At 66.6% G+C, this 18,302-nt stretch overlaps 4 protein-coding genes across 11 annotated transcripts; 3 read left to right on the top strand and 1 right to left on the bottom strand.

The window, feature by feature from the left end:
* Positions 1 to 183: 183 nt before the first annotated feature.
* Positions 184 to 7,562, top strand: HDGF (heparin binding growth factor). Of its 3 annotated transcripts, none has more exons than XM_042785075.1 (6): positions 419 to 734; positions 6,082 to 6,158; positions 6,313 to 6,451; positions 6,571 to 6,753; positions 6,829 to 7,020; positions 7,198 to 7,562. In XM_042785075.1, exons 1-6 carry the CDS (start codon positions 648 to 650, stop codon positions 7,222 to 7,224), a joined length of 705 nt encoding a protein of 234 aa, XP_042641009.1. In that variant the 5' UTR covers positions 419 to 647; the 3' UTR covers positions 7,225 to 7,562. The 3 variants fall into 3 exon arrangements, with proteins under 3 accessions (XP_042641008.1, XP_042641009.1, XP_032843685.2); XM_032987794.2 differs by having other exon boundaries at positions 425 to 734; positions 6,829 to 7,040; XM_042785074.1 differs by having other exon boundaries at positions 184 to 734; positions 6,571 to 7,040.
* Positions 7,563 to 8,327: 765 nt separating this feature from the next.
* MRPL24 (mitochondrial ribosomal protein L24) lies at positions 8,328 to 10,140 on the top strand. The gene is made up of 6 exons (XM_042785076.1): positions 8,328 to 8,383; positions 8,982 to 9,165; positions 9,277 to 9,372; positions 9,462 to 9,565; positions 9,686 to 9,816; positions 9,924 to 10,140. The coding sequence occupies exons 2-6, from the start codon at positions 8,986 to 8,988 to the stop codon at positions 10,058 to 10,060; spliced, it is 648 nt and encodes a 215-aa protein (XP_042641010.1). The 5' UTR covers positions 8,328 to 8,383; positions 8,982 to 8,985; the 3' UTR covers positions 10,061 to 10,140.
* Positions 10,141 to 10,194: 54 nt separating this feature from the next.
* METTL25B (methyltransferase like 25B) lies at positions 10,195 to 13,837 on the bottom strand. 6 transcript variants are annotated; one of them, XM_042785011.1, is made up of 7 exons: positions 13,770 to 13,837; positions 12,994 to 13,135; positions 12,618 to 12,908; positions 11,631 to 11,693; positions 10,793 to 11,523; positions 10,506 to 10,693; positions 10,195 to 10,417 (listed from the first exon to the last, which is right to left on the bottom strand). In XM_042785011.1, the coding sequence occupies exons 2-7, from the start codon at positions 13,096 to 13,098 to the stop codon at positions 10,212 to 10,214; spliced, it is 1,584 nt and encodes a 527-aa protein (XP_042640945.1). In that variant the 5' UTR covers positions 13,099 to 13,135; positions 13,770 to 13,837; the 3' UTR covers positions 10,195 to 10,211. The 6 variants fall into 6 exon arrangements, with proteins under 6 accessions (XP_042640945.1, XP_042640943.1, XP_042640944.1 ...); XM_042785009.1 differs by having other exon boundaries at positions 12,994 to 13,163; positions 13,770 to 13,809; XM_042785010.1 differs by lacking the exon at positions 13,770 to 13,837 and adding an exon at positions 13,523 to 13,732 and having other exon boundaries at positions 12,994 to 13,163.
* Positions 13,838 to 13,949: 112 nt separating this feature from the next.
* Positions 13,950 to 16,531, top strand: ISG20L2 (interferon stimulated exonuclease gene 20 like 2). Its single transcript, XM_042785057.1, has 3 exons — positions 13,950 to 14,665; positions 14,915 to 15,115; positions 15,538 to 16,531. Exons 1-3 carry the CDS (start codon positions 14,042 to 14,044, stop codon positions 15,649 to 15,651), a joined length of 939 nt encoding a protein of 312 aa, XP_042640991.1. The 5' UTR covers positions 13,950 to 14,041; the 3' UTR covers positions 15,652 to 16,531.
* Positions 16,532 to 18,302: the final 1,771 nt, after the last annotated feature.

Here is an 18,302-nt window from a genome sequence, read left to right as displayed (position 1 = left end):
TGTTTTTTTTGTTTTTTTAAATTTTTTGCACCACAAGCGTGGCCGCTTCCCTCCAGCCGGGTATTTCGCAGCAAGCCCAACCCGCCCGGGGATCCCTCCTCTCCCCGCTCACCCGTGGGTGTGGGTGGGTGCGCAAGGCAAGCGCTGCCGAGCCTCCGAGCTCATCCACCGGGAGGAGGAGGAGGAGGAAGAGAAAGAGGAGGAGGAGGGGGGGGGGGGGGGAGGGGGGGAGGTGGCGGAGGGAGGGAGCAATTGAATTTCAAACACAAACAACCGCATGGGGCACGGACCCACCGCCGCCGCGCCGCGCCGCTCCTAGCACCGCGGGCCGGGGCCGCCGCCGCCCCCCGCCCCGGGCTCAGCGCCGGGCCCGCCGCGCTGGGGGGCAGGAGAACCCGCTGGTTCCCCTCCTTCCCCCCCCCCAGCCCCCCCCCCTTTTTTTTTTTTAATTTTTTTTTAATTATTTTCTATATATATATATATTTTTTTTTTTTTTTGCTAATCGCTGCCTCGCTGGGGTTTGCCTTCTAAACTTCAACCTTAACCCCCCCCTCTTCCCTTCTTTCCCCTCTCCCCTATCTTCCCCCCCCCGCCCCCCCCCCCCCCCCCCCCCCCCCCTCCGGTCCCGGGAGGAGCCGCCAGCAAAGATGTCCCGGTCCAACCGGCAGAAGGAATACAAATGCGGGGACCTGGTCTTTGCCAAGATGAAGGGTTACCCGCACTGGCCTGCCCGGGTAAGGAACGGGGGAAGGAACGGGGCGAGGGGGGGGGGGTGGTGGTGCAGGCGATGGGACCCCCCCCCAATTCCCCCCCCCCCCGCCCTCACCCCCGCGGTGCTCCCCGTTGCATAACGCGGGCGGCCGCACGCTGCAGCCGGTGTCCCGGGCGGGGAGGGGGGGGAACGACGCCGGTTTTCGTCCGGATCCAACTTTACCGGCACCTTATGTAAGGCCGGGCCCCGCTCCCCGCGGTGGAAAAGTTGGGGGTTATTCGTTCGCGGCGTGGGGTGGGGGGGGGGGCGGCTGGGAAAGCGCTTTCTGGTTATTTTGGTTTGGTTGGGGTTTTTTTTTTGTTTTTTTTTTTTTTTTTTTTTGAGGGGGAATTAATGTATTGGAAACAACGTCCCGACCCCCTTTTGTGCTATTTATTCATTTCCCTCCGTGGCGGGGGGAGGAAGGAGACAGGTGTGTGTGGGGGGGTCACGGGTGGGGGGACCGCGTGGCTTTTGCCACCGCGTGGGAGTAGGGAGCGCCGCCCCCCCCCCCCCCCCCTCTCTGCGTTGCTCCTGCTCGTTCCGGTCCCCGCCGCAGGACCCACGGGGGGGCAGGACAAACCCCCACCACCACCCACGGGGAAAAGGGATGAAGCCGTGACCTGGGCCGCATCCTGCACCGGAGCACGAGGCTGGCGCAGCCCCCGCCTCCTCCCCGGGATGATCCCCCCCCCCCCCACACACACACCACCGGCATCGCCCAGTGTGTGTGGGGGTGTCCCCTTCCCGCGTGGGGCTGCATCATGGGTGTCTACCCCGCCCAGCCCCATCGGGACTCCCCCACGGGGCGTGGGGGGGGGGGGGGCGGCACATCCCTCCCGCTCCGTGGACTTGCTGCTCCGCTTCACCGATGATTTGGGGGGGGACTTAGCCAAGCCAAACCCCCCCACACCCATCCTGGCTTCACCAGTGGGTCCTCGAGCGTGTGTGTGGGTCCGTGTCCCCCCCCCGCAGCTCCGCGTGGCCTTACCTCTCACTGGGTGCCAAATAGGTGCCAGCGCTTGCCGGGCGTTTGGCTTTGAAAAATCAATATAATTGCTGAGGACTTAGGACGGGGGGGGGGGGGGGGGGGACACGGGGGACGGGACGACACACGCAGGGAAGGGGGGGGGTGTCGAGGGGGGGGTGCTGGACCCGCCGCCTCCACCCGGCTCACTCACACCAGAGCAGTGGTCCTGGGTGCTCTGCAGATACGGGGGGTCCCTGAGCATCTGGGGGGGGGGGTTCAGTACCATGAACCCAGTTCGCCCCCAAGGATAAAGCACCTCGGCCGCCCTCACCGAGAGCCATCAGGGCCTGATCCTTCCCCGGAGGGGGGGGGGAAGCTTTGGCTACAGAATACGTCGCTGGTTATTTTTAAGAGGTTGATGATGCAGTTTAAAATTTCCTTGGAGTGTTTCCCCCCCACCACCACCACCCCAGCTCCCTCCTCACCGCCCCCCCCCTCCTCGCCGAGCAGCTTTGCTGCAAAGGGAGCTGGGCCGCCTGCAAACCCCAAATTAAACCAAAACGGGGAGGAATCGCGCCGCAGCGGGCTTTAAAGGCCGAGGATCCCCCCCCCCCCCATCCCCTCCTCCTTCCCCTCCTCGGGTTTGAATAACTTTTGTTTGGTTTGTAGGGTTCTGGCGGGGAGGCCGGGGAGGGGGGTGGGGAGGCGTTGGGATTTGGCACTGGCCTCCCAACGCGCATTTGAAAGCGGCTTTGCAAGGAGGAGCCAGAGGGATCCCTGGGAGCCTGGCGCCTGCTTCCACCACCGCTTCCCTTTTCGGGGGGCAGCGATGCTCCCCTGACCCCCGCCCCCCGACACAGCCCCACTGCTCCGTCTTCCTTTACCCATCCCACCCCGGTGGGGTTTGGCCCTGGTTCCCCCCCAAAAAAAACCCCTTTGATGGGTTTTTCCCCACCCCCTCCCCCCCTTGCACCCCATTGCTCTGGGGCTGGGGGGGGGGTAGGGGGGTGAAGCCAGGTCGGGGTTCACGCGGCCTCGTACCAGGCTGAGCTCCCGGAGACCAAATTAGCGCCTGCGTACGCTGCGCGGGGCCGGGCCCGCTCGGGTTTCACGCCGTGCTCGGCTCCCCGCGGCCGGTTTCACCGCCACCATCATGGCAGGAACGTTTCGGGGCCCTGGGGGGAGCAGGTTTCTCCCCCCTCCAAAAGCAGCGGGAGATGGGGGCAGGCTGCCCTCCCCATCCCGGGGAGGGGGATGCTGGGTTGAACAGAGAGGTTTTGGGGTGCTGCTTTGCAGAGGGGGCCGAGCCCCCCTTCCCCCCCCCCCCCCGGCTTTTGCCCTCCCTCCAGTGACGAATCCCGTCACGGGCTGGGGTGAAGCAGGCAGGGTTTGCCCGTGACTAATCAGGTGCTGTGATGAAACGTTACCCGGCCGCGCGTGGCGTTCGCTGGGATATTTGTTTCCGACCAGGTGTGGCTGGAGCAGAAAGAAACGGCGAGGGAAGAAATGGAGGGGGAAGAACCAGAGGCACTGCGGGGAGGTGGGGAGGGGGGGGAGGAGGTTTTCCTCTTGCTCACAGTTCCCCCAGGGAGACGGTGCCTGGCACCGTCCCCCAACACCAGCAGCTCAGCCCTGTCCTCTGGAAACCCCTCCCCAAGAGGGGCAGCAGTAGAATAGAGGGGAAACTGAGGCACGAAAGCAGGGAGAGGAGGCGCCATCTCCCAGGGTGGGTGTGTGCCTCCCCGCACACAAATTCATCCTTTTCCCCTCGCCGTATCCCCGCTGCCCGCGCCCTCGCTGGCACTTGCCCAGTGGCACCTTCCCTCCTGGGAGAAGGCCACCAAGGCCACGGCGCTGTCCCTTGGGGCTGGGGACAGCCCTGGGTGGGCTCGTGGCTGTGGGGCTCAGGGATGCCCCAGGCCCCCAGCCCCGTGGTTTTTTTCCGCCGTGTGTGACCCGTGTGAATTAATTCCATTCATTCCAACTCCTGATTGCCAGCCTGGGTGGGGAAACTGAGGCAGGGGGTGGGTTGCTCCCGGCACCCCGGTGCTGTTGGGGGTCCCGTGGGGCTGGTGCAGGGTGAGCTGCTCCCAGCCTCGCTCGTGCTCCGAGGACGGGTTGCAAAGGTCAAGTGCAGAGGTTGGGGGCAGAGTCCACACCGGGGTACGTGCCTGGCCCTCCCCTGCCACGCTCCAGAGCTTTCCCTCCTGGGGGGCCTGTCTCTTGTTTTCAGACCCCCCCCCCCAGCCCTGTGGTCTACAGGTCCCCAAGGAAGGACGGGCTGGTGACACCCTGTCACCAGCTGTTGATGGAGCTGGTGGCATGGGGTGGGGGGGGGGGACATGGCGACAGGCACACGTGTACTTTAACCCGGCACCACAGCCCTTTAACACCACCCACCCCCCCCCCTTCTATTGCCACCTTTCCAGTGAGCACCAGGGATGGACAAACAGACGCTGGACAACCAGATGGCAGTGCTTTGAGCCCTCCCCCCACCAGGGTTTTCAGAAGGGCTCCCACCCCCAGCGCCTGCCTATCGGTGTCCCCACTGGGGTATCACCCACCACCCCGTGTCTCCCCACACCCCGCCTGCCCCTACAGATAGAGATGCCGCGTCCTTTCCTCCGGGGACGGAGGTTTGGGTGGAGAAGGGGCAGATAAGGGGCTGGTGCTCGGGGGACGGGCTGGGTGGCGGATCCCGGGTGCTGTGTGGGATCGGCCGTGGGGGAAGACGGGAACTTTCCCACCGCTGCCCATCCCTCAGCTGTGCCACGACCTTGGCCAAGGACGGTTCCTGGTGTGGTGGGCTTGGGGACCACAGGGCAACAGTCCCTGTCCCCAGTGTGTGCCACCTTGTGAAAGGGGGGTTTAAAACCAGCTGGGGGGGGGGGGTGTGCATTTGGGGGTGCTGGATGGGGAGGGAAGTGGGGGGGCTTTGGGGCAGGACGGAGGTGCCAGGAGCCCTGGGAGGTTGGGTGGAGGCACGTCACCGATCCCAAACCCCCCTGGATCCGGAAAGGTGGGTGCAGGAGGGCGGCTGGATGTGCCCCTGAACCACATCTGGGCAGCGGGGATGGCACAGAGGCACATCCCACCCCGGTCCAGCCCTCCAGGAGTGGGGACCGTGCACAGCACATCACACCGAGTGCCCACCGTGTCCCAGTACCTCTGTGGGAGCCCCTTGCCGGCATCCCATCGCACCCAGTTACCCCCCGGCACAACGGCATGCGTTAGTTCCTGGATGCCGGGGAATGAAGCTGCATGGTATTCCCAGCTCTGGGAATGAAACTGGGAGAAACCCTTGGCCAGGTCAGCCGTTGAGCATCGCATTTGAGATGGGTCGGTGACATGCTGGGAGGAAGGGGGGGAAAAAAAAAAAAAAAAACCACAACAAAAAACAGTGGCAGCACTGCTTGCTGGCACCCCAGCTCCATGCTGGGCTGGCTGGCTGGGGAAACTGAGGCTCGGCGAGCTGGGGGGGTGGCAGTGACTTAGCAAAGGTCGTGCCGTGAGTCAGCAGTGCGCTGGGAACGGGACCCAGCACCCCGGCTGTCAGCGCTGGCACCTTTCTGCCCGGTGACGTGCTGGCATCCACCTCGAGACCCCCGCCCGCATCCTCCCTCGGCTCCTTCCACCTCCCTTTGAGGCTTTCTCGGGGAATTTATGGCTGCGCTCCTCGCGCTGGCTGGAGCCGGGGGGGTGTGTGTTATTTTTAGACGCTATAAAAAGCAGCCGGAGTCGCTTTCGCTCTATTCCCGCTTGGCGCCTCGGGAATATTCACGCTCGGTGAAACAGCACCTGCCAGCGGGGTCCGTGCCGGTTGCTCGTGGACCCCCGTGGTCTTTGCCGTGCCGGCCCCGCGGCCGGTCACCCCGTTTTTTTGCTAGGGAAGGAGGGGTGTCCCAACAGCAGGACGGCATCACCCGGCACCCCGACGCCTCTTGTCTTTTCCCCCCCAACATCCCCACGCCCCGACCCCCGGGCTGGAGGCGATGCCTCTGGCTTCACCGGCACCACCGGCCCGCCTCTCGCGCAAATTTGCTGAGCTAAATATGTCTGAGCCAGTCTAGACAAGAGCTTATGGCGGCCGCTCCTCGGCCTTCCCTTCGGGGTGGCAGAAGGGGAGCCCCCGCTGCCCCAGCACTGGTGGGCGCAGCCCCTCGTTTTATTAACCGCTGTTCTTGCCCACCAGTGGGTGAATTCCCAAGGAATAATGTTTTCCTCTCTCCCTGGGCTCTGTCAGTCAGTCGGATGCGGCGTGCGGGACACCCATGTCCCAGCCGGTGGGTGACATCCCGGTGTCGGGGGGAGCCGGGGCTCTGCCATCCCCGATTCTCACCCCGTCCTTTGTGTCGCACAGATTGACGAGATGCCGGAAGCTGCAGTAAAATCTTCCTCCAATAAATACCAAGTCTTCTTCTTTGGGACCCACGAAACGTGAGTGGGGCCCCGGTGCGCGCGAGAGACGGGGACGAGGGGGGCACTGCTGGATCCCGATGGCCCCAGGGGTTTTGGGGAGAGGTGAGACGTGTGTGTGTGTCCCCCCTCAGCTGCCATCCCTCACTGCTTCCCCCCCCCTCCCTCCGAGCAGGGCATTCCTGGGGCCCAAAGACCTCTTCCCTTATGAAGAATGCAAGGAGAAGTTCGGGAAACCCAACAAACGGAAAGGGTTCAGCGAAGGTTTGTGGGAGATTGAGAACAACCCCACCGTCAAAGCCTCCGGCTACCAGGTGGGTCATGAGCCTGGGGGGGAAGGTCCTGGTGCCTTGTGTCCCCCTCCGGTTGCCTCCTTCCAGCCCCGTCCCCACCTCCCGGGTCCCCCTCTGTGAGTCCCCCGTGTCCCCTCCAGCCCACCCAGAAGAAGACCTGCCCTGAGGACGCCGAGCCGGAGCGGGAGCCCGAGGGCGACGGGGAGAAGAAGGGCAACGCGGAGGGCAGCAGCGACGAGGAGGGGAAATTGGTGATCGATGAGCAGTCCAAGGAGAAGAATGAGAAAGCCGGGATCAAGAGGAAAGCAGAAGATGCTTTGGAGGTAAGGGGGGTAACGGGGATGCGGGTGAGGCGGGGGGGGTCCGGGGCTGGGCTGAGCCGAGCTCCCCCCGCCCAGGATTCCCCCAAACGCACCAAGGAGGTGGAGGGGCAGGAAGGGGAGAAGAAAGTAGACAATGAAGAGGCCCCCAAGGAGGAGCCGAAACCCAACCTGGCCGAGGGGGAAAAGGAGAAGAACAGCGACGCCGCCGGCGTGCTGGACGCCAACGAAGCCAAGCAGGAGAGCAAGGAGAAAGCGGGCGCGGAGGAGGTCAGAGACCATAAGGAGAGGTGAGGGTGGTGTGGTGACCCCCATCCCCAACAGCTGGGCTCCTCCCTTGCCCGGCCTGGGCATGGGGGAATGTCCCCGGTAACGTGGAAAAGGGGGGGGGTCTTGGTGCTGTGGGGTCTGTGACCGAGTGCCTGGGTCTCTTTTTGGCTCCCGCAGCCTGTAGCGGTCTCCCCGGCGAGCTGATCTTCCCGCCTGCCCCATCCCCGCTGGGCTCCCCGGGTGCTGACCCTCGTCGGCTCGTCGCGTCCGCAGCTCCGGACAAGAGAAACAAACCGAAAATGGAATTTAAACAAAACAAAACAAAAAAACACACACACACACACAAATAAAAAAAAAAAAAAAAAAAAGAAAAATAAAAGAAAAAAAAAAAAAAAGAGAAATGAAGAGAAACCCGGTAACACGAACCCCTGAACCGACCCGCATCTCCCGGCCCCGCCGTCGCGGGGCGCATGCTTTGTATTAGTGATTTCTAGGGGGCTGATCAGTTGATTTGAAATAAAAGCGATTCATGCCTTTTTAAAGCGCTTCCACCAGCGTCTTCGTGCCCCCGGGGGGGGGGGGGGGGTCGGCCCCTTCCCGCCGTGCTAGCGGTTTTGGGGTGCGCTGACCCCGCAGTGGGGGGGGGGGGCTGCTGCTGGAGAGGGGCTCTGGCATCCCCTGGCAGTTTTGGCTTGGGGTTTTTTGGTGCTGAAGGGGGGACCAGAAGAAAATGCAGGAAGGGATTGGAGCAAACTGGGACTTTTCCTGGGGAGAGAATTGTTGGAAAGAGGGAAAGGGGGTGTGTGTGGGGGGGGTGGTTTTAAGAGGGGAGATGTTTAATAAAGTAGAAAATCAAAGCAGGGAGGTGAGGGGCTGCTTCGGAAGGGGCTCGGCTGTGCCCGGGCTGGTGATGGAGCTTCGCCCCCCCCGGGATCAGCCCCGGGGGCGGCCGGCGGCTCCCGCGGCAGAAAATGGAGCCCTGGCCGTGCGCCAGCCCCGCCGCCGAACTACAACTCCCAGCTTCCCCGGGGCCGGGCTCCCGGGGGGGGGGGCGCTTCCCCCCACCCCGGTCCCGCGTGGGGAGGTGCAGGGCCGAGCCCAGGGAGGGGGGTGGGGGGGGGTCGGGGGCCTCCCTACAGCTCGGCCCCACGCCCCGGGCCTGCGGGGGGTGTGGGGGTGGCGGGGACTACAACTCCCGGCGTGCCCCGCGGCGTGCGGGGCGGCTTAACCCGTGCGCGGCCGCTCCCAGGATGCACCGCGCCAGGGGGCGGGGGCGCGGACTACAGCTCCCGGCATGCCGTGCGCCGCGCTTTCCCGCCCCCCCCCCCCCCCCCCCGGGTCTGTAGGCGCGGGCGAGGCGAAGGTGAGCGGGGGGGGGGGGGGGCTGGAAAGTGGGGGGGTTCTGCCGAGTTCCTGGGTGCACTCTGGGGGGGGCTGCCGGGTGCCTGAGTCCCTTTGGTGGGGGGGGGGGGCTCTGTCGGGTGCTGGGGTCCCCAGTGAGGAGTGGGGGGGCTCTTGTCAGGGTCCCCTTTGATGGCGGGGGGGGGGCGCTCTGCTAAATTCCTGGGTGCCCTTTGCGGGGAGGGGGGGGCCTTGTGGGACGTCTGGGTCCCTTTGAGGAGGGGAGGGGGCTCTGCCGGCTCCCTGTGTCCCTCAGAGACCCTGCCAGGGTCCCTTTTGATGGTGGGGGGGGCTCTGCCGGATTCCTGGGTCCCCTTTGAAGAGTTGGGGGGGGGGGGGAGGGAAGTCACTGCCGGGTGCCTGAGTCCCTCGGGGGGGGTGGGGGGGTGGCTCTGTCGGGGTCTCCTTTGCGGGGTGGGGGGGGGCTCTGAAGGGCACCTGGGTGTCATTCCCCCCCCCCCCCCTTCAGAAGCACATCACCTTGAGGAGCAGCGGGGAGGGGGTACCCCGAGGGGCGCAGGGGGCCCCCCCCCCCTCCATGACCCCCCCACTCCCCCCAGCACCATGCGCCTCTCGGCCCTGCTGCGCGCGGGGTGCCAGCAGCTGCCCCCCGGTTACCGGCACGGCACGTGGCCCCCCGACACCGCCAACGCCCAGCGCCGCAACCCCCCGGGGCTGCGCCGCCGCAAGGTCTTCGTCGAGCCCATCGCCGAGGAGGACTGGAAAGTGTTTCAGGGTGACACGGTGAGCGTGTGGCCCCCCTCTTCTCACACCCCACCCCACCCCCCCGCCAAGGATGGAAGGGTGGGGGGGAGGGGGGGGGCGCTCCCCTTCACCCCCCTCTTTTTGCCGCAGGTCCAGCTCCTCACCGGGAAGGATGCGGGGAAGCAGGGGATGGTGACCCAGGTCGTGCGAGCCCGCAACTGGGTGGTGGTGGAAGGGCTGAACACGGTGAGGGGGCTGCTGGGGCGTTGAGGTGAGGGCGGGGGGGTGGGGACACACACATACAGGGTGTCAATAACCCCCCCATCCCATCCCAGCACTACCGCTACATCAACCGAACCGCCAAGTACACCGGGACCTACATCGCCAGCGAGGCGCCGCTGCTGCTCAACCAGATTTCCCTGGTTGACCCTGAGGACCGGTAATAGTTTTGGGGGACCCTGCTGTGAGCCCCCCCACCTCAATGAGTCCTGTCCCGTCCCGTGTTGTGTGTGTGTGTGTGTGTGTCCCCCACTCCTTCTCAAACGTTTTCTGCCGGCAGGAAGCCGACGGAGGTGGAATGGCGATACACGGAGGAAGGCGAGCGGGTCCGCGTCTCCCTGCGCAGCGGCCGGATCATCCCCCTGCCCCTGAAGCAGCGCAGGGACGGCATCGTCCCCGAGCAGTGGATCGGTGAGTGGGGACATTGAGGGGGGGTGGGCTGCTGGAATGGGGGGGGGGGGGGGGGTGGTGTCCCCCACCCCTGAGGGGCTCAGCGCCATCCCTTCGGCTGCACGCAGATGGCCCCAAGGACACGACGGTGGAGGATGCGCTGGACAAGACGTACCTGCCGTCCCTGAAGACTTTCGAGGAGGAGATCATGGACGCCATGGGGATCGTGGAGACGCGCAGGGCCAAGAAATCCTACTGGTATTAACTGGTGGGGGACGGGGGGGGAACCAGGACCCACCCCAGCGTCGGGGTTTACAATAAAAACACCCCTTGATTTTTTTCCCCGCTGGCAGCGCGTTGGTGCTTTTGGCAGCCCCCCGACTCCCACCAAGCCCTGGGTTGTTCAAATCCCGGTTTTATTGTGGTTTGCGCCCGGCAGCGGGAGCTGGGGGGCTCTGCCCCTCTCCGGGGGGCTCCGTCACCCCCTTCTCCTCATCCTCGCTGCTGTCCTCATCCAGGCCCGACAGCACCGTGCCCAGCGGGGTCCGCGCGGCCACCAGCACCAGGTTGCGGGGGGAGAACTGGGGGTCGAAGAGGGGAACGAGGGCGCACTGGAAACCTGCTGGGAAAAGAAGTGGGGGGGGGGGGGGGGGGGTCGGTACTGAGAGCACCCACCGTGCCCCCCCCCCCAACCCCGCGGCGGCACCCACCTTGCTCCCGCAGGTAGAGCAGGCGGTCGAGGAGGATGAGGGTCTCCACCAGCGGGGCCAGCAGCAGGGTCAGGCTGAAAAAAGCCACCACTTTGTGCTGCTGCTCCAACATGGCCACCACGGCTTCCGAGTCCAACGGGACGGCGGCCGGGTCCAGCCCCACGCGGGGCAGCCCCAGGCGGGCGTACCTGCGGGGTAACGTGTCACGTTAAAAGGGGAAAAAGGGGGGGGGGGGACACACACACGCGCACCCCCCCACAAAAAGGGGTGTCCCACCCCAAACTCACTGGGGGAAGCTGAGGGCGTGCGCTTTCTTCACCGTCTGCACCCCCAGGCGCTTCTTGCCGGGGTCGGCGGCTCGGATGAGGGTCTCGAGGACGGCGCGGTAGCAGTGGGTGCGCAAGCAGCCGCTCTCCCCCGCCAGCCGCCCCGCGTATTCCTCCAAGGCGTGACAGGCACCTTCCCGAGCCCGGTAAGAAAGTTGGTGGCCAGGTAATCCGGCTACCCAAGCGCTCAGCGGGTAGCCCAGGGGCTCACCCCGGGGTTGGGTGGACAGTTTCATGTGGCAGCAGGCTACCGAAGCGACGGCGGCCACGGCCGGGCTGCGGGCGAAGAGGCGCAGGAGGGCTGGGCTGAGGTCCCCGCAGGCGTGCAGCCCCGTCACCAGCAGCCGGGACCCCCCCTCGCACCCCCCCGGACCCCCCAAAGGATTCCGGGCAGCGGGTCCCGGTCCCGGGGGATCGGGGGGCAGCAGGAACTCCCCCCAAGGAATCTTGGGGTCCAAGCGGCCGGCTACATGGCGCGGGCACCGGGGGGTGAGAGGAGCTGGGGGGGGGCAGCGGGGGCGGTTCTGGCAGAGCCGGGGGGGCCCCTCGTTTTCCGGGGGGGCCCCCGTTTTACCCAGCTGCCGTAGCAGCTCCTGGTCGAAGCGCTCCGCCGCGCTGGCCAGGCGGCCGTCACCCTCCAGCGCCGTGACTGATAAACCGAGGCCGAAGGCCAGGAAGCGTGAGAGGTGGCCCTGGGGGGGGGGGGGACACGACACACAGGTGCTCAGCTGGGGGGACACACACACATTTCCCACCCCCCCCCCTCCAGGACCCCCCCCCATCACCCCCCAGTTCCTACCTGCCCCGCTCCGACGTCCACCACGTGGTCGCAGCCGGTGGCCTGGCTCAGCCGCTGCAGCAGCTGTGGGGAGATTGGGGGGGGATTTGTGGGGGTTGAGGGGGGCTGAGGAGGGGTTGGGGGGGGCTGGGGGGGTCAAAGAGGGTTCTGGGGGTTGGGGTTGGTCTTGAGGGTTTTGGGGGGGTGGGGGGGGTGTTTGGGGAGGCTCAGGGGGCCGGGGGGATTTAGGAGGGTTTGGAGGAGCTGGGGATATCAGGGGGGTTCGGAGGGGCTGGGGGGGCTTGGGGGGATTTGAGGGGAATGGGGAAGTCGGGGGGGGGCGGGTCTGGAGGGGTTTGGGGGGTTTGAAGGGGGGTTGGAGAGGCTGGGGGGATTTGGGGGGGTTTGGAGGGGCAGGGGGAGTTCAAGGGGTGGGGGGCGGTTTGAGGGGGTGGGGGTGGGGTTTGGGGAGGCTCAGGGGGCCGGGGGGATTTAGGGGGATTTGGAGGAGCTGGGGATATTAGGGGGGTTCGGAGGGGCTGGGGGGATTTGGGGACTGGGGGGGCTTGGGGGGATTTGAGGGGAATGGGGAAGTCGGGGGGGGCGGGTCTGGAGGGGTTTGGGGGGTTTGAAGGGGGGTTGGAGAGGCTGGGGGGGCTTGGGGGGATTTGAGGGGAATGGGGAAGTCGGGGGGGGCGGGTCTGGAGGGGTTTGGGGGGTTTGAAGGGGGGTTGGAGAGGCTGGGGGGATTTGGGGGCTGGGGGGGCTTGGGGGGATTTGAGGGGAATGGGGAAGTCGGGGGGGGGTCTGGAGGGGTTTGGGGGGTTTGAGGGGGGGTTGGAGAGGCTGGGGGGGTTTGGAGGGGCAGGGGGAGTTCAAGGGGTGGGGGGCGGTTTGGGGGGATAGGAAGGTTTGAGGGGTTCAGGGCGGGTTTGAAGGAGCTGGGGGGGTTCAGGGGTCGGAGGGGTTTGGGGGGGTTCGGGGTTGTCGCAGGGCGGGGGCACCCACCTTCCCCAGGCGCCGGATCTCGTGCTGCTTTTTGGGCTTGACGTGGCGGCGGAGCAGGGGGTGCAGGCGGGCGCTGTGGCAGGGGGGGCGCGGGGCCCCCCCCGGCTGCCCCCGGGGGAAGGCGAGGGCCCGGGCGGCGGCGGCGAAGGCCAGGAGGGAGAGGGGCCAAGTAGCCCCCGGGGCCCCCCCCCGGCCCCCCAGGAGCCCGGCCAGCTGCGGGGGGGCGGCGGTGGCCAGGGCGGCCTGCCAGGGCGGGGGGAGCTGCGCCCACAAACCCTCGGCGAAGAAATCCTGGGGGGCAGAGGTGGGGGGGGGGGGTGTCAGGGGGGATTGGGGGGGTCGGGGCGGGGGGGGGACACGCGCGGGGGCCACTCACGATGACGTAGGCGTCGAGCAGGGGCCGGTAGAGCGTCAGCAGGCGGATGATGTCGGCCGCTCGCTGCCGCTCCTGCTGCAGGGCCGGGCGGGGGGCGGCCGCCATGGCGGAGGAGGGCGGGGCGGGGGGTGTGACGTCAGCCCTGTGACGTCAGCACAGGGTTGAGTCCCCTGGGGTTGTGATGTCACCTCTGAATGTCACACACACACACACGCGCGCGCGTGCGCGCACACACCCCCTTCCTCTGGCTGTGACCTCCCAGGGCTGTCGCATCCTCAGGCCATAACGTCTCTCTGGAGCCATGACGTCACCAGGCAGTGACATCACCCAAGGATGTGATTGCCCCTCCCACACCCATGACATCACCTGGCCGTGACATCACCCAGTAAGACACGCCCAGCAGCCATGGCATCACCCAGGGATGCAATTTGGCCTCCCACGGCCATGACGTCACCAGGCAGTGACATCACCCAAGGATGTGATTGCCCCTCCCACACCCATGACGTCACCTGGCCGTGACATCACCCACCGAGGCACGCCCAGCAGCCATGATATCACCCAAGGAGGCAATTTGCCCTCCCACGGCCACGACGTCACGGGGCCACGGCATCACCCAGCATGGCGCCCCGTGCGGTCATGACGTCACCAGGCCGCTCCCGCGGCCCGCCGCCGAGCCGCGCCACGGGCCCTCGACGTCACCCGCAACGTCAGCGTCCCCCCCCCGCTCCCCGGGCCATAGAGCCGCCCCGCCGGCGGGCCAGAGCGGCCCCACTCACCGCCCGGCCCCGCCGCCTTCCCGCCAACGCGCATGCGCGCGAGAGGAGAAGGGCGGGGGGGTGGTGCCCGCGTCGCTGGTTTATCGCGTCACCACCCTAAGGCGCCGCCGGCGTATTGCGTCATCGGCGCCCGCCGCTCCACGCCGGGGCAATTTCCGCTTCCGGGGCGTTGCAGCAGCACCGGGCGGTGGGGGGGTGGGGGGAAAGGGGTCCCGGTCCCGGTCCCGGTCCCGGTCCCGGTCCCGGTCCCGGTCCCGGTCCCGGTCCCGGCCATGGGCGACTTGATCCTCAACCTGGATTTGGCCCCCCCCGGGCGGCGCGGGCGGGCGCGGAGCGGGAACCCAAAGCACGAGCGGTTCGTGCGGCGGCGGCGGGCGCTGGAGCGGCGGGGCGCGCTTAAGCCGAAGCAGCTGCCGGTGGCTCCGCCGCCCGGGGGGGGCTCCCGGAAAAAACCGGGCAAGAGGGGGGGGCGGAGGAAGGCGGCGGCGAGGGGCGGCGGCGCGGAGAGCCCGGTTTGCATCCGGCTCAACCCGGGGCACGAAGCGAACGGGCCCGCCTCCCCCCCCCAGCAGCGCGGCGGCGGCGGCTCGGCCGGTTCCAAGGCACCGGAGGTCCCCGCCAAACCGCGGCGAGCGGCTCAGGGCGAACAAAGAGCCCCCAGCCACCCCACCCGGCCCCGCAAACTGGTGGCCATCGACTGTGAAATGGTGGGCACCGGGCCCGGCGGCCGCACCAGCGCCCTGGCCCGCTGCAGCATCGTCAGCGAGGGGGGAGACGTCCTGTACGACCAGTACGTCCGTCCCACCGCCCCCGTCGTCGACTATCGCACCCGCTGGAGCGGCATCCGACGGCAGCACCTGGTGAACGCCGTCCCCTTCGGAAAAGCGCAGCGGGAGGTGAGCCCCTCGCCCGTGCGCCTGGAGGGGGGGGGGCTGCATTTTTAATTTCGGGGGGGTTTGTCAGGCTGTGGGGGGACTCGGCGTGGGCGAGCGTTGCCCGTGTCCCCACCTGGCCTTTGCAGCAGAGGGAAAACCTCCCCATGCTGCTGCCGCTCCTGTTCAATCCCACGTTTTCGCATCCCCGGGGCGCGAGCAGGGGTGGAAACCGACCGTGAACCGTCCTCCCTCTTCATCTTCCCTCCTCAGATCCTGCGCATCCTCGCCGGGAAGATCGTGGTCGGCCACGCCATCTGCAACGATTTCAAGGCGCTCAAGTACTTCCACCCCAAAGCGCTCACCCGGGACACGTCCAAAATCCCTTTGCTGAACCGTAAGGGCGGGTTCCCCGAGCACGTCGCCATCTCACTGAAGCGCCTCACCAAGGAGCTGCTGCACAAGGACATCCAGGTAGCTCGGCTGCCTCCTCTTCCTCCTCCTTCTCCTCTTCCTCCCTGATCTCAGCAGCCGCCACAGGGTGCCGCTGCGAAGCTGCCACCTCAGCCAGGGGCTCCCCCTGCTCCTCGCCACGAGCTGGGGAGTGGCGTGGGGATCCTTCTGCTGCACTGGGGTGTCGAGGCGGGGAGATCCGTCCCCGGGGGGGAAAGATTCAGGTTTCACACACTGCCCTGAGACCGGGGCGCCCTGAGTTCGGCCGCTGCTGCCAGTCCTGGGGAGCAAGGCAACCCCCGTGCCTCAGTTTCCCCTTCCCTGGAAGCCAGCCCACGGGAGGAGGGATCCCCGCAGCATCAGAGGGGGGGATTTTTTTCTGCTCAAGCGGTGTCACAGCAGTGGCTCAGGCTGTGTCCACCCCCTGTCTCTGTCCCTGACAGGTCGGGAAGAGCGGCCACTCCTCGGTAGAGGACGCCCGAGCCACCATGGAGCTCTACAAAGTGGTAGAGGTGGAGTGGGAGCAACACCTGATGCTGAACCCCGAGAAGGAGTGACGGCCCCACAGCCCAGTCCTGCACCCCAAAAGGGACCCTGAGCCCGCGGGGAGGAGCAGCGAGGGCCGAGGGGCTGCTCCGTCCGTCCGTCTGGGCAAGGTAGCAGAGACAGACAGACAGTGGGAGCGTGGAGCCAGGCGTGACTGTCCCTCGGCCCCATGCCTCCCGATGTGCCTTCTTACACCGCTGCTGTTTCCTTCCACCTTCCCCCAGGAACGGGGGGGGGGACGGGGGGGAGAGCTGGGACCAACCTGTGCCTTCCTGACTTGGGGGGAGCAAGAAGGGGGGGGTCTGTCTCTGATCCCACGCCCCCAGAGGCGCCGATAACACCCCGAGCCAGAGTGGGGCCGCATGCAGCAGTGGGGCTCTGCCGGCTGCACTCGCCTCAAATACAGGCCCAGGCCCCCAAAGCGGGGGGGGGGGAAATCGGTGCTTGAGGCGGGGGGGGCGGTGTGTGTGTGCTCCTTCCCCTCCCACTCCTTCCAAAACTACCTCTGACAAGGGCAGGAACAGCCAAAGGGCTCCGGGCTGCGGCGTGGGAGTGGGCAGCACCCAGCGGGCGGGATGCAGATCCTGCCGGAAAGTCCCCACTCGGATTTCGGAGCTGTTTTTCCTGCCCCCCCCCCCCAATGATTTAGGTGCCACCTTCCTCATTGTGTAAGTGCTGCTGCAAGGGCGGGGGCTGGGGCGAGCCCGGGCACGGGGAACCGGTGTCACCCCGCTTGCTGATCGGGCGTTTGTTCCCTGAACTCTTGAACGTGCCCCAGAGTTCTCAGGCTGCCCCCGGGGCAGGGGAGGGGGGTGGGGGTGGAGGGAGGGGGCTGCTTTGAACTGAAATGTTGATGTACAAAAACCCCAATTAAAAAGAAGTGATTAACGAGCCCTTCCTTGGAGGGGGGGGTGGGGGTGGGGATGGAGTGGAGCTCCAGGCCCTGGGGTCGGCCCTCGGCTCCGCATCAGATTCCCCTTCTCGTTGTTTGAAATCCAAGCGTTTTTTTTTTTTTTTTTTTATTCCCCCCCCCTCCCCACCTCGCTGAGGCTGACCTCTGAACTGGGCCCAGAGGGGGAGAGCTGGGAGGGGGGGGGGCTGGGGTGTCGCTGGGGAGCAGGGGCTGCAGGCAGCGCCTGGGGCTGAGCTCCCGGGGGACTCGGAGGGGGCTGACGCTGCTGAGCTGGCGCCAGGCTTTGCAGGCCCCTGGGGGGGGGGGGGGGGGGGGGGGGCTGCTGTCAGGCCTCACCCATCGCCTGCCACCATCTGCCTCCCGCTGACCCTTCCTCCCCCTCCTCTTCACGCCAGGTACGAGCGCCAGCTCCTTCCCCCTGCCCAGGGCTTGTGGGGATCCCCCCCCCTCCCCGTAGTTCACCCCTTTTTTATGGTTAAACCGCGGGGAGCCGGCTGCTCCCTGCCCAAACTGCTGACCAGCCCCACGCACGCGGCTCCTCTTCGTCACCGCTGGGGCCCGGAGCGGTGACAGTGACAAGGGCCACCATGGGGGATCCCTCCCTCCCTCCATCCCGCGCTTGGGCTGGATGCGGCCCCAGCGGTCCCCAGCTTCCCCCCCCCCCGGCGCACGTCACATTTTCCAGGCTTTCGGTGTGTTTACGTGGCTGCGCTCGGCTCCCAGCAGCGGAAACTGAGGGGGGAGTTTTTTGGGGGGGGGGGGGGGGGGTACGACACCCCCGAATCCCCCACAGTCAGGCAGCCGTTCCCCTTTTATTTGCAATTTAAGCACTAAAATCTGGGTTCCCCCTGCAGCGTGTCAGGGAGGAGATGCCTGAGCACCCCATGGGCTGGGATTTTGCAGGTTTTTCCGGGGGGGGGGGCAGCTTTCCAGAGCTCTCCCCTGCTCCCAGAGCCTGCGTGTGCACCCGGGTCCTGCGTTGCACATTCTGGGATGGGAAAGCTGTTAGAACCCCAAAAATCCAAAGGAAGGTGAGAGCGGGGAGGAGAAGCCGGGAGCCTTTGTGTCTGGGCTGGGTTTGAAAGCGATTGGGGTTGGGGGGGGCGGAGTTTTATGAGCTGGGTTATAAATGGCCGGTCGTTAAATTTCTTTTTTTTTTTTTTTTTTTTTTTTTTTTTAAAATGTCTTTGGAAATGAGAAGCAGGCGGCCGGGCCCCAGCTTGTCGGCAGATGCTGGCTGCAGCTCGGGGTCGGAGGGGGGTTTCACATCCACGAGCCGGGGGCCGGGGACCCGTCGTGGCGGCAGCCGCCGGCGCAGCGGTGGCCGTGGGGCGCGTGGGGTCCCTCCCCACCCCACAGCCGGGGGTCCGGGCTGGCTGCTGGGCCGGGGCAGGGCACGGTCGCGCCGGCCAGCTGCGTTTCATTTCCGCAGCGGCCGGGGAAGGCAGAGAGGAGGAGGAGGAGGTGGGGGGGGGGGGATTAGGGGGGGGCTGCACCCCGCCAGCTGGGATGGATTTGCAGGGCGACTCAACCCCACGCCACGATTGCAGCCACATCCCCTTCCCCCACGAGGGACTTGGGAGCGGTGACAGCATTTGGGGGGACACACGCACGCACCTATGGGGGTGCTGAGCAGGGGAGGGAGCCGTGCCCAGGCTTGGGGGGGGGGTGGGGGGGGTGGGGGGGGCCCAGCGCTCAGGACTTCTGTGGTTTGGGAGGATTTTTGTCGGGAAGGGGGGAGCGGGGCAG

This window comes from Tyto alba, unplaced genomic scaffold, assembly GCF_018691265.1.
Source record: "Tyto alba isolate M040663 unplaced genomic scaffold, T.alba_DEE_v4.0 Super-Scaffold_8, whole genome shotgun sequence".
Classification (NCBI taxonomy): domain Eukaryota; kingdom Metazoa; phylum Chordata; class Aves; order Strigiformes; family Tytonidae; genus Tyto; species Tyto alba.
Note: the sequence above shows the minus strand (reverse complement) of the source record. Positions and strands in the feature narration are given on the sequence as shown.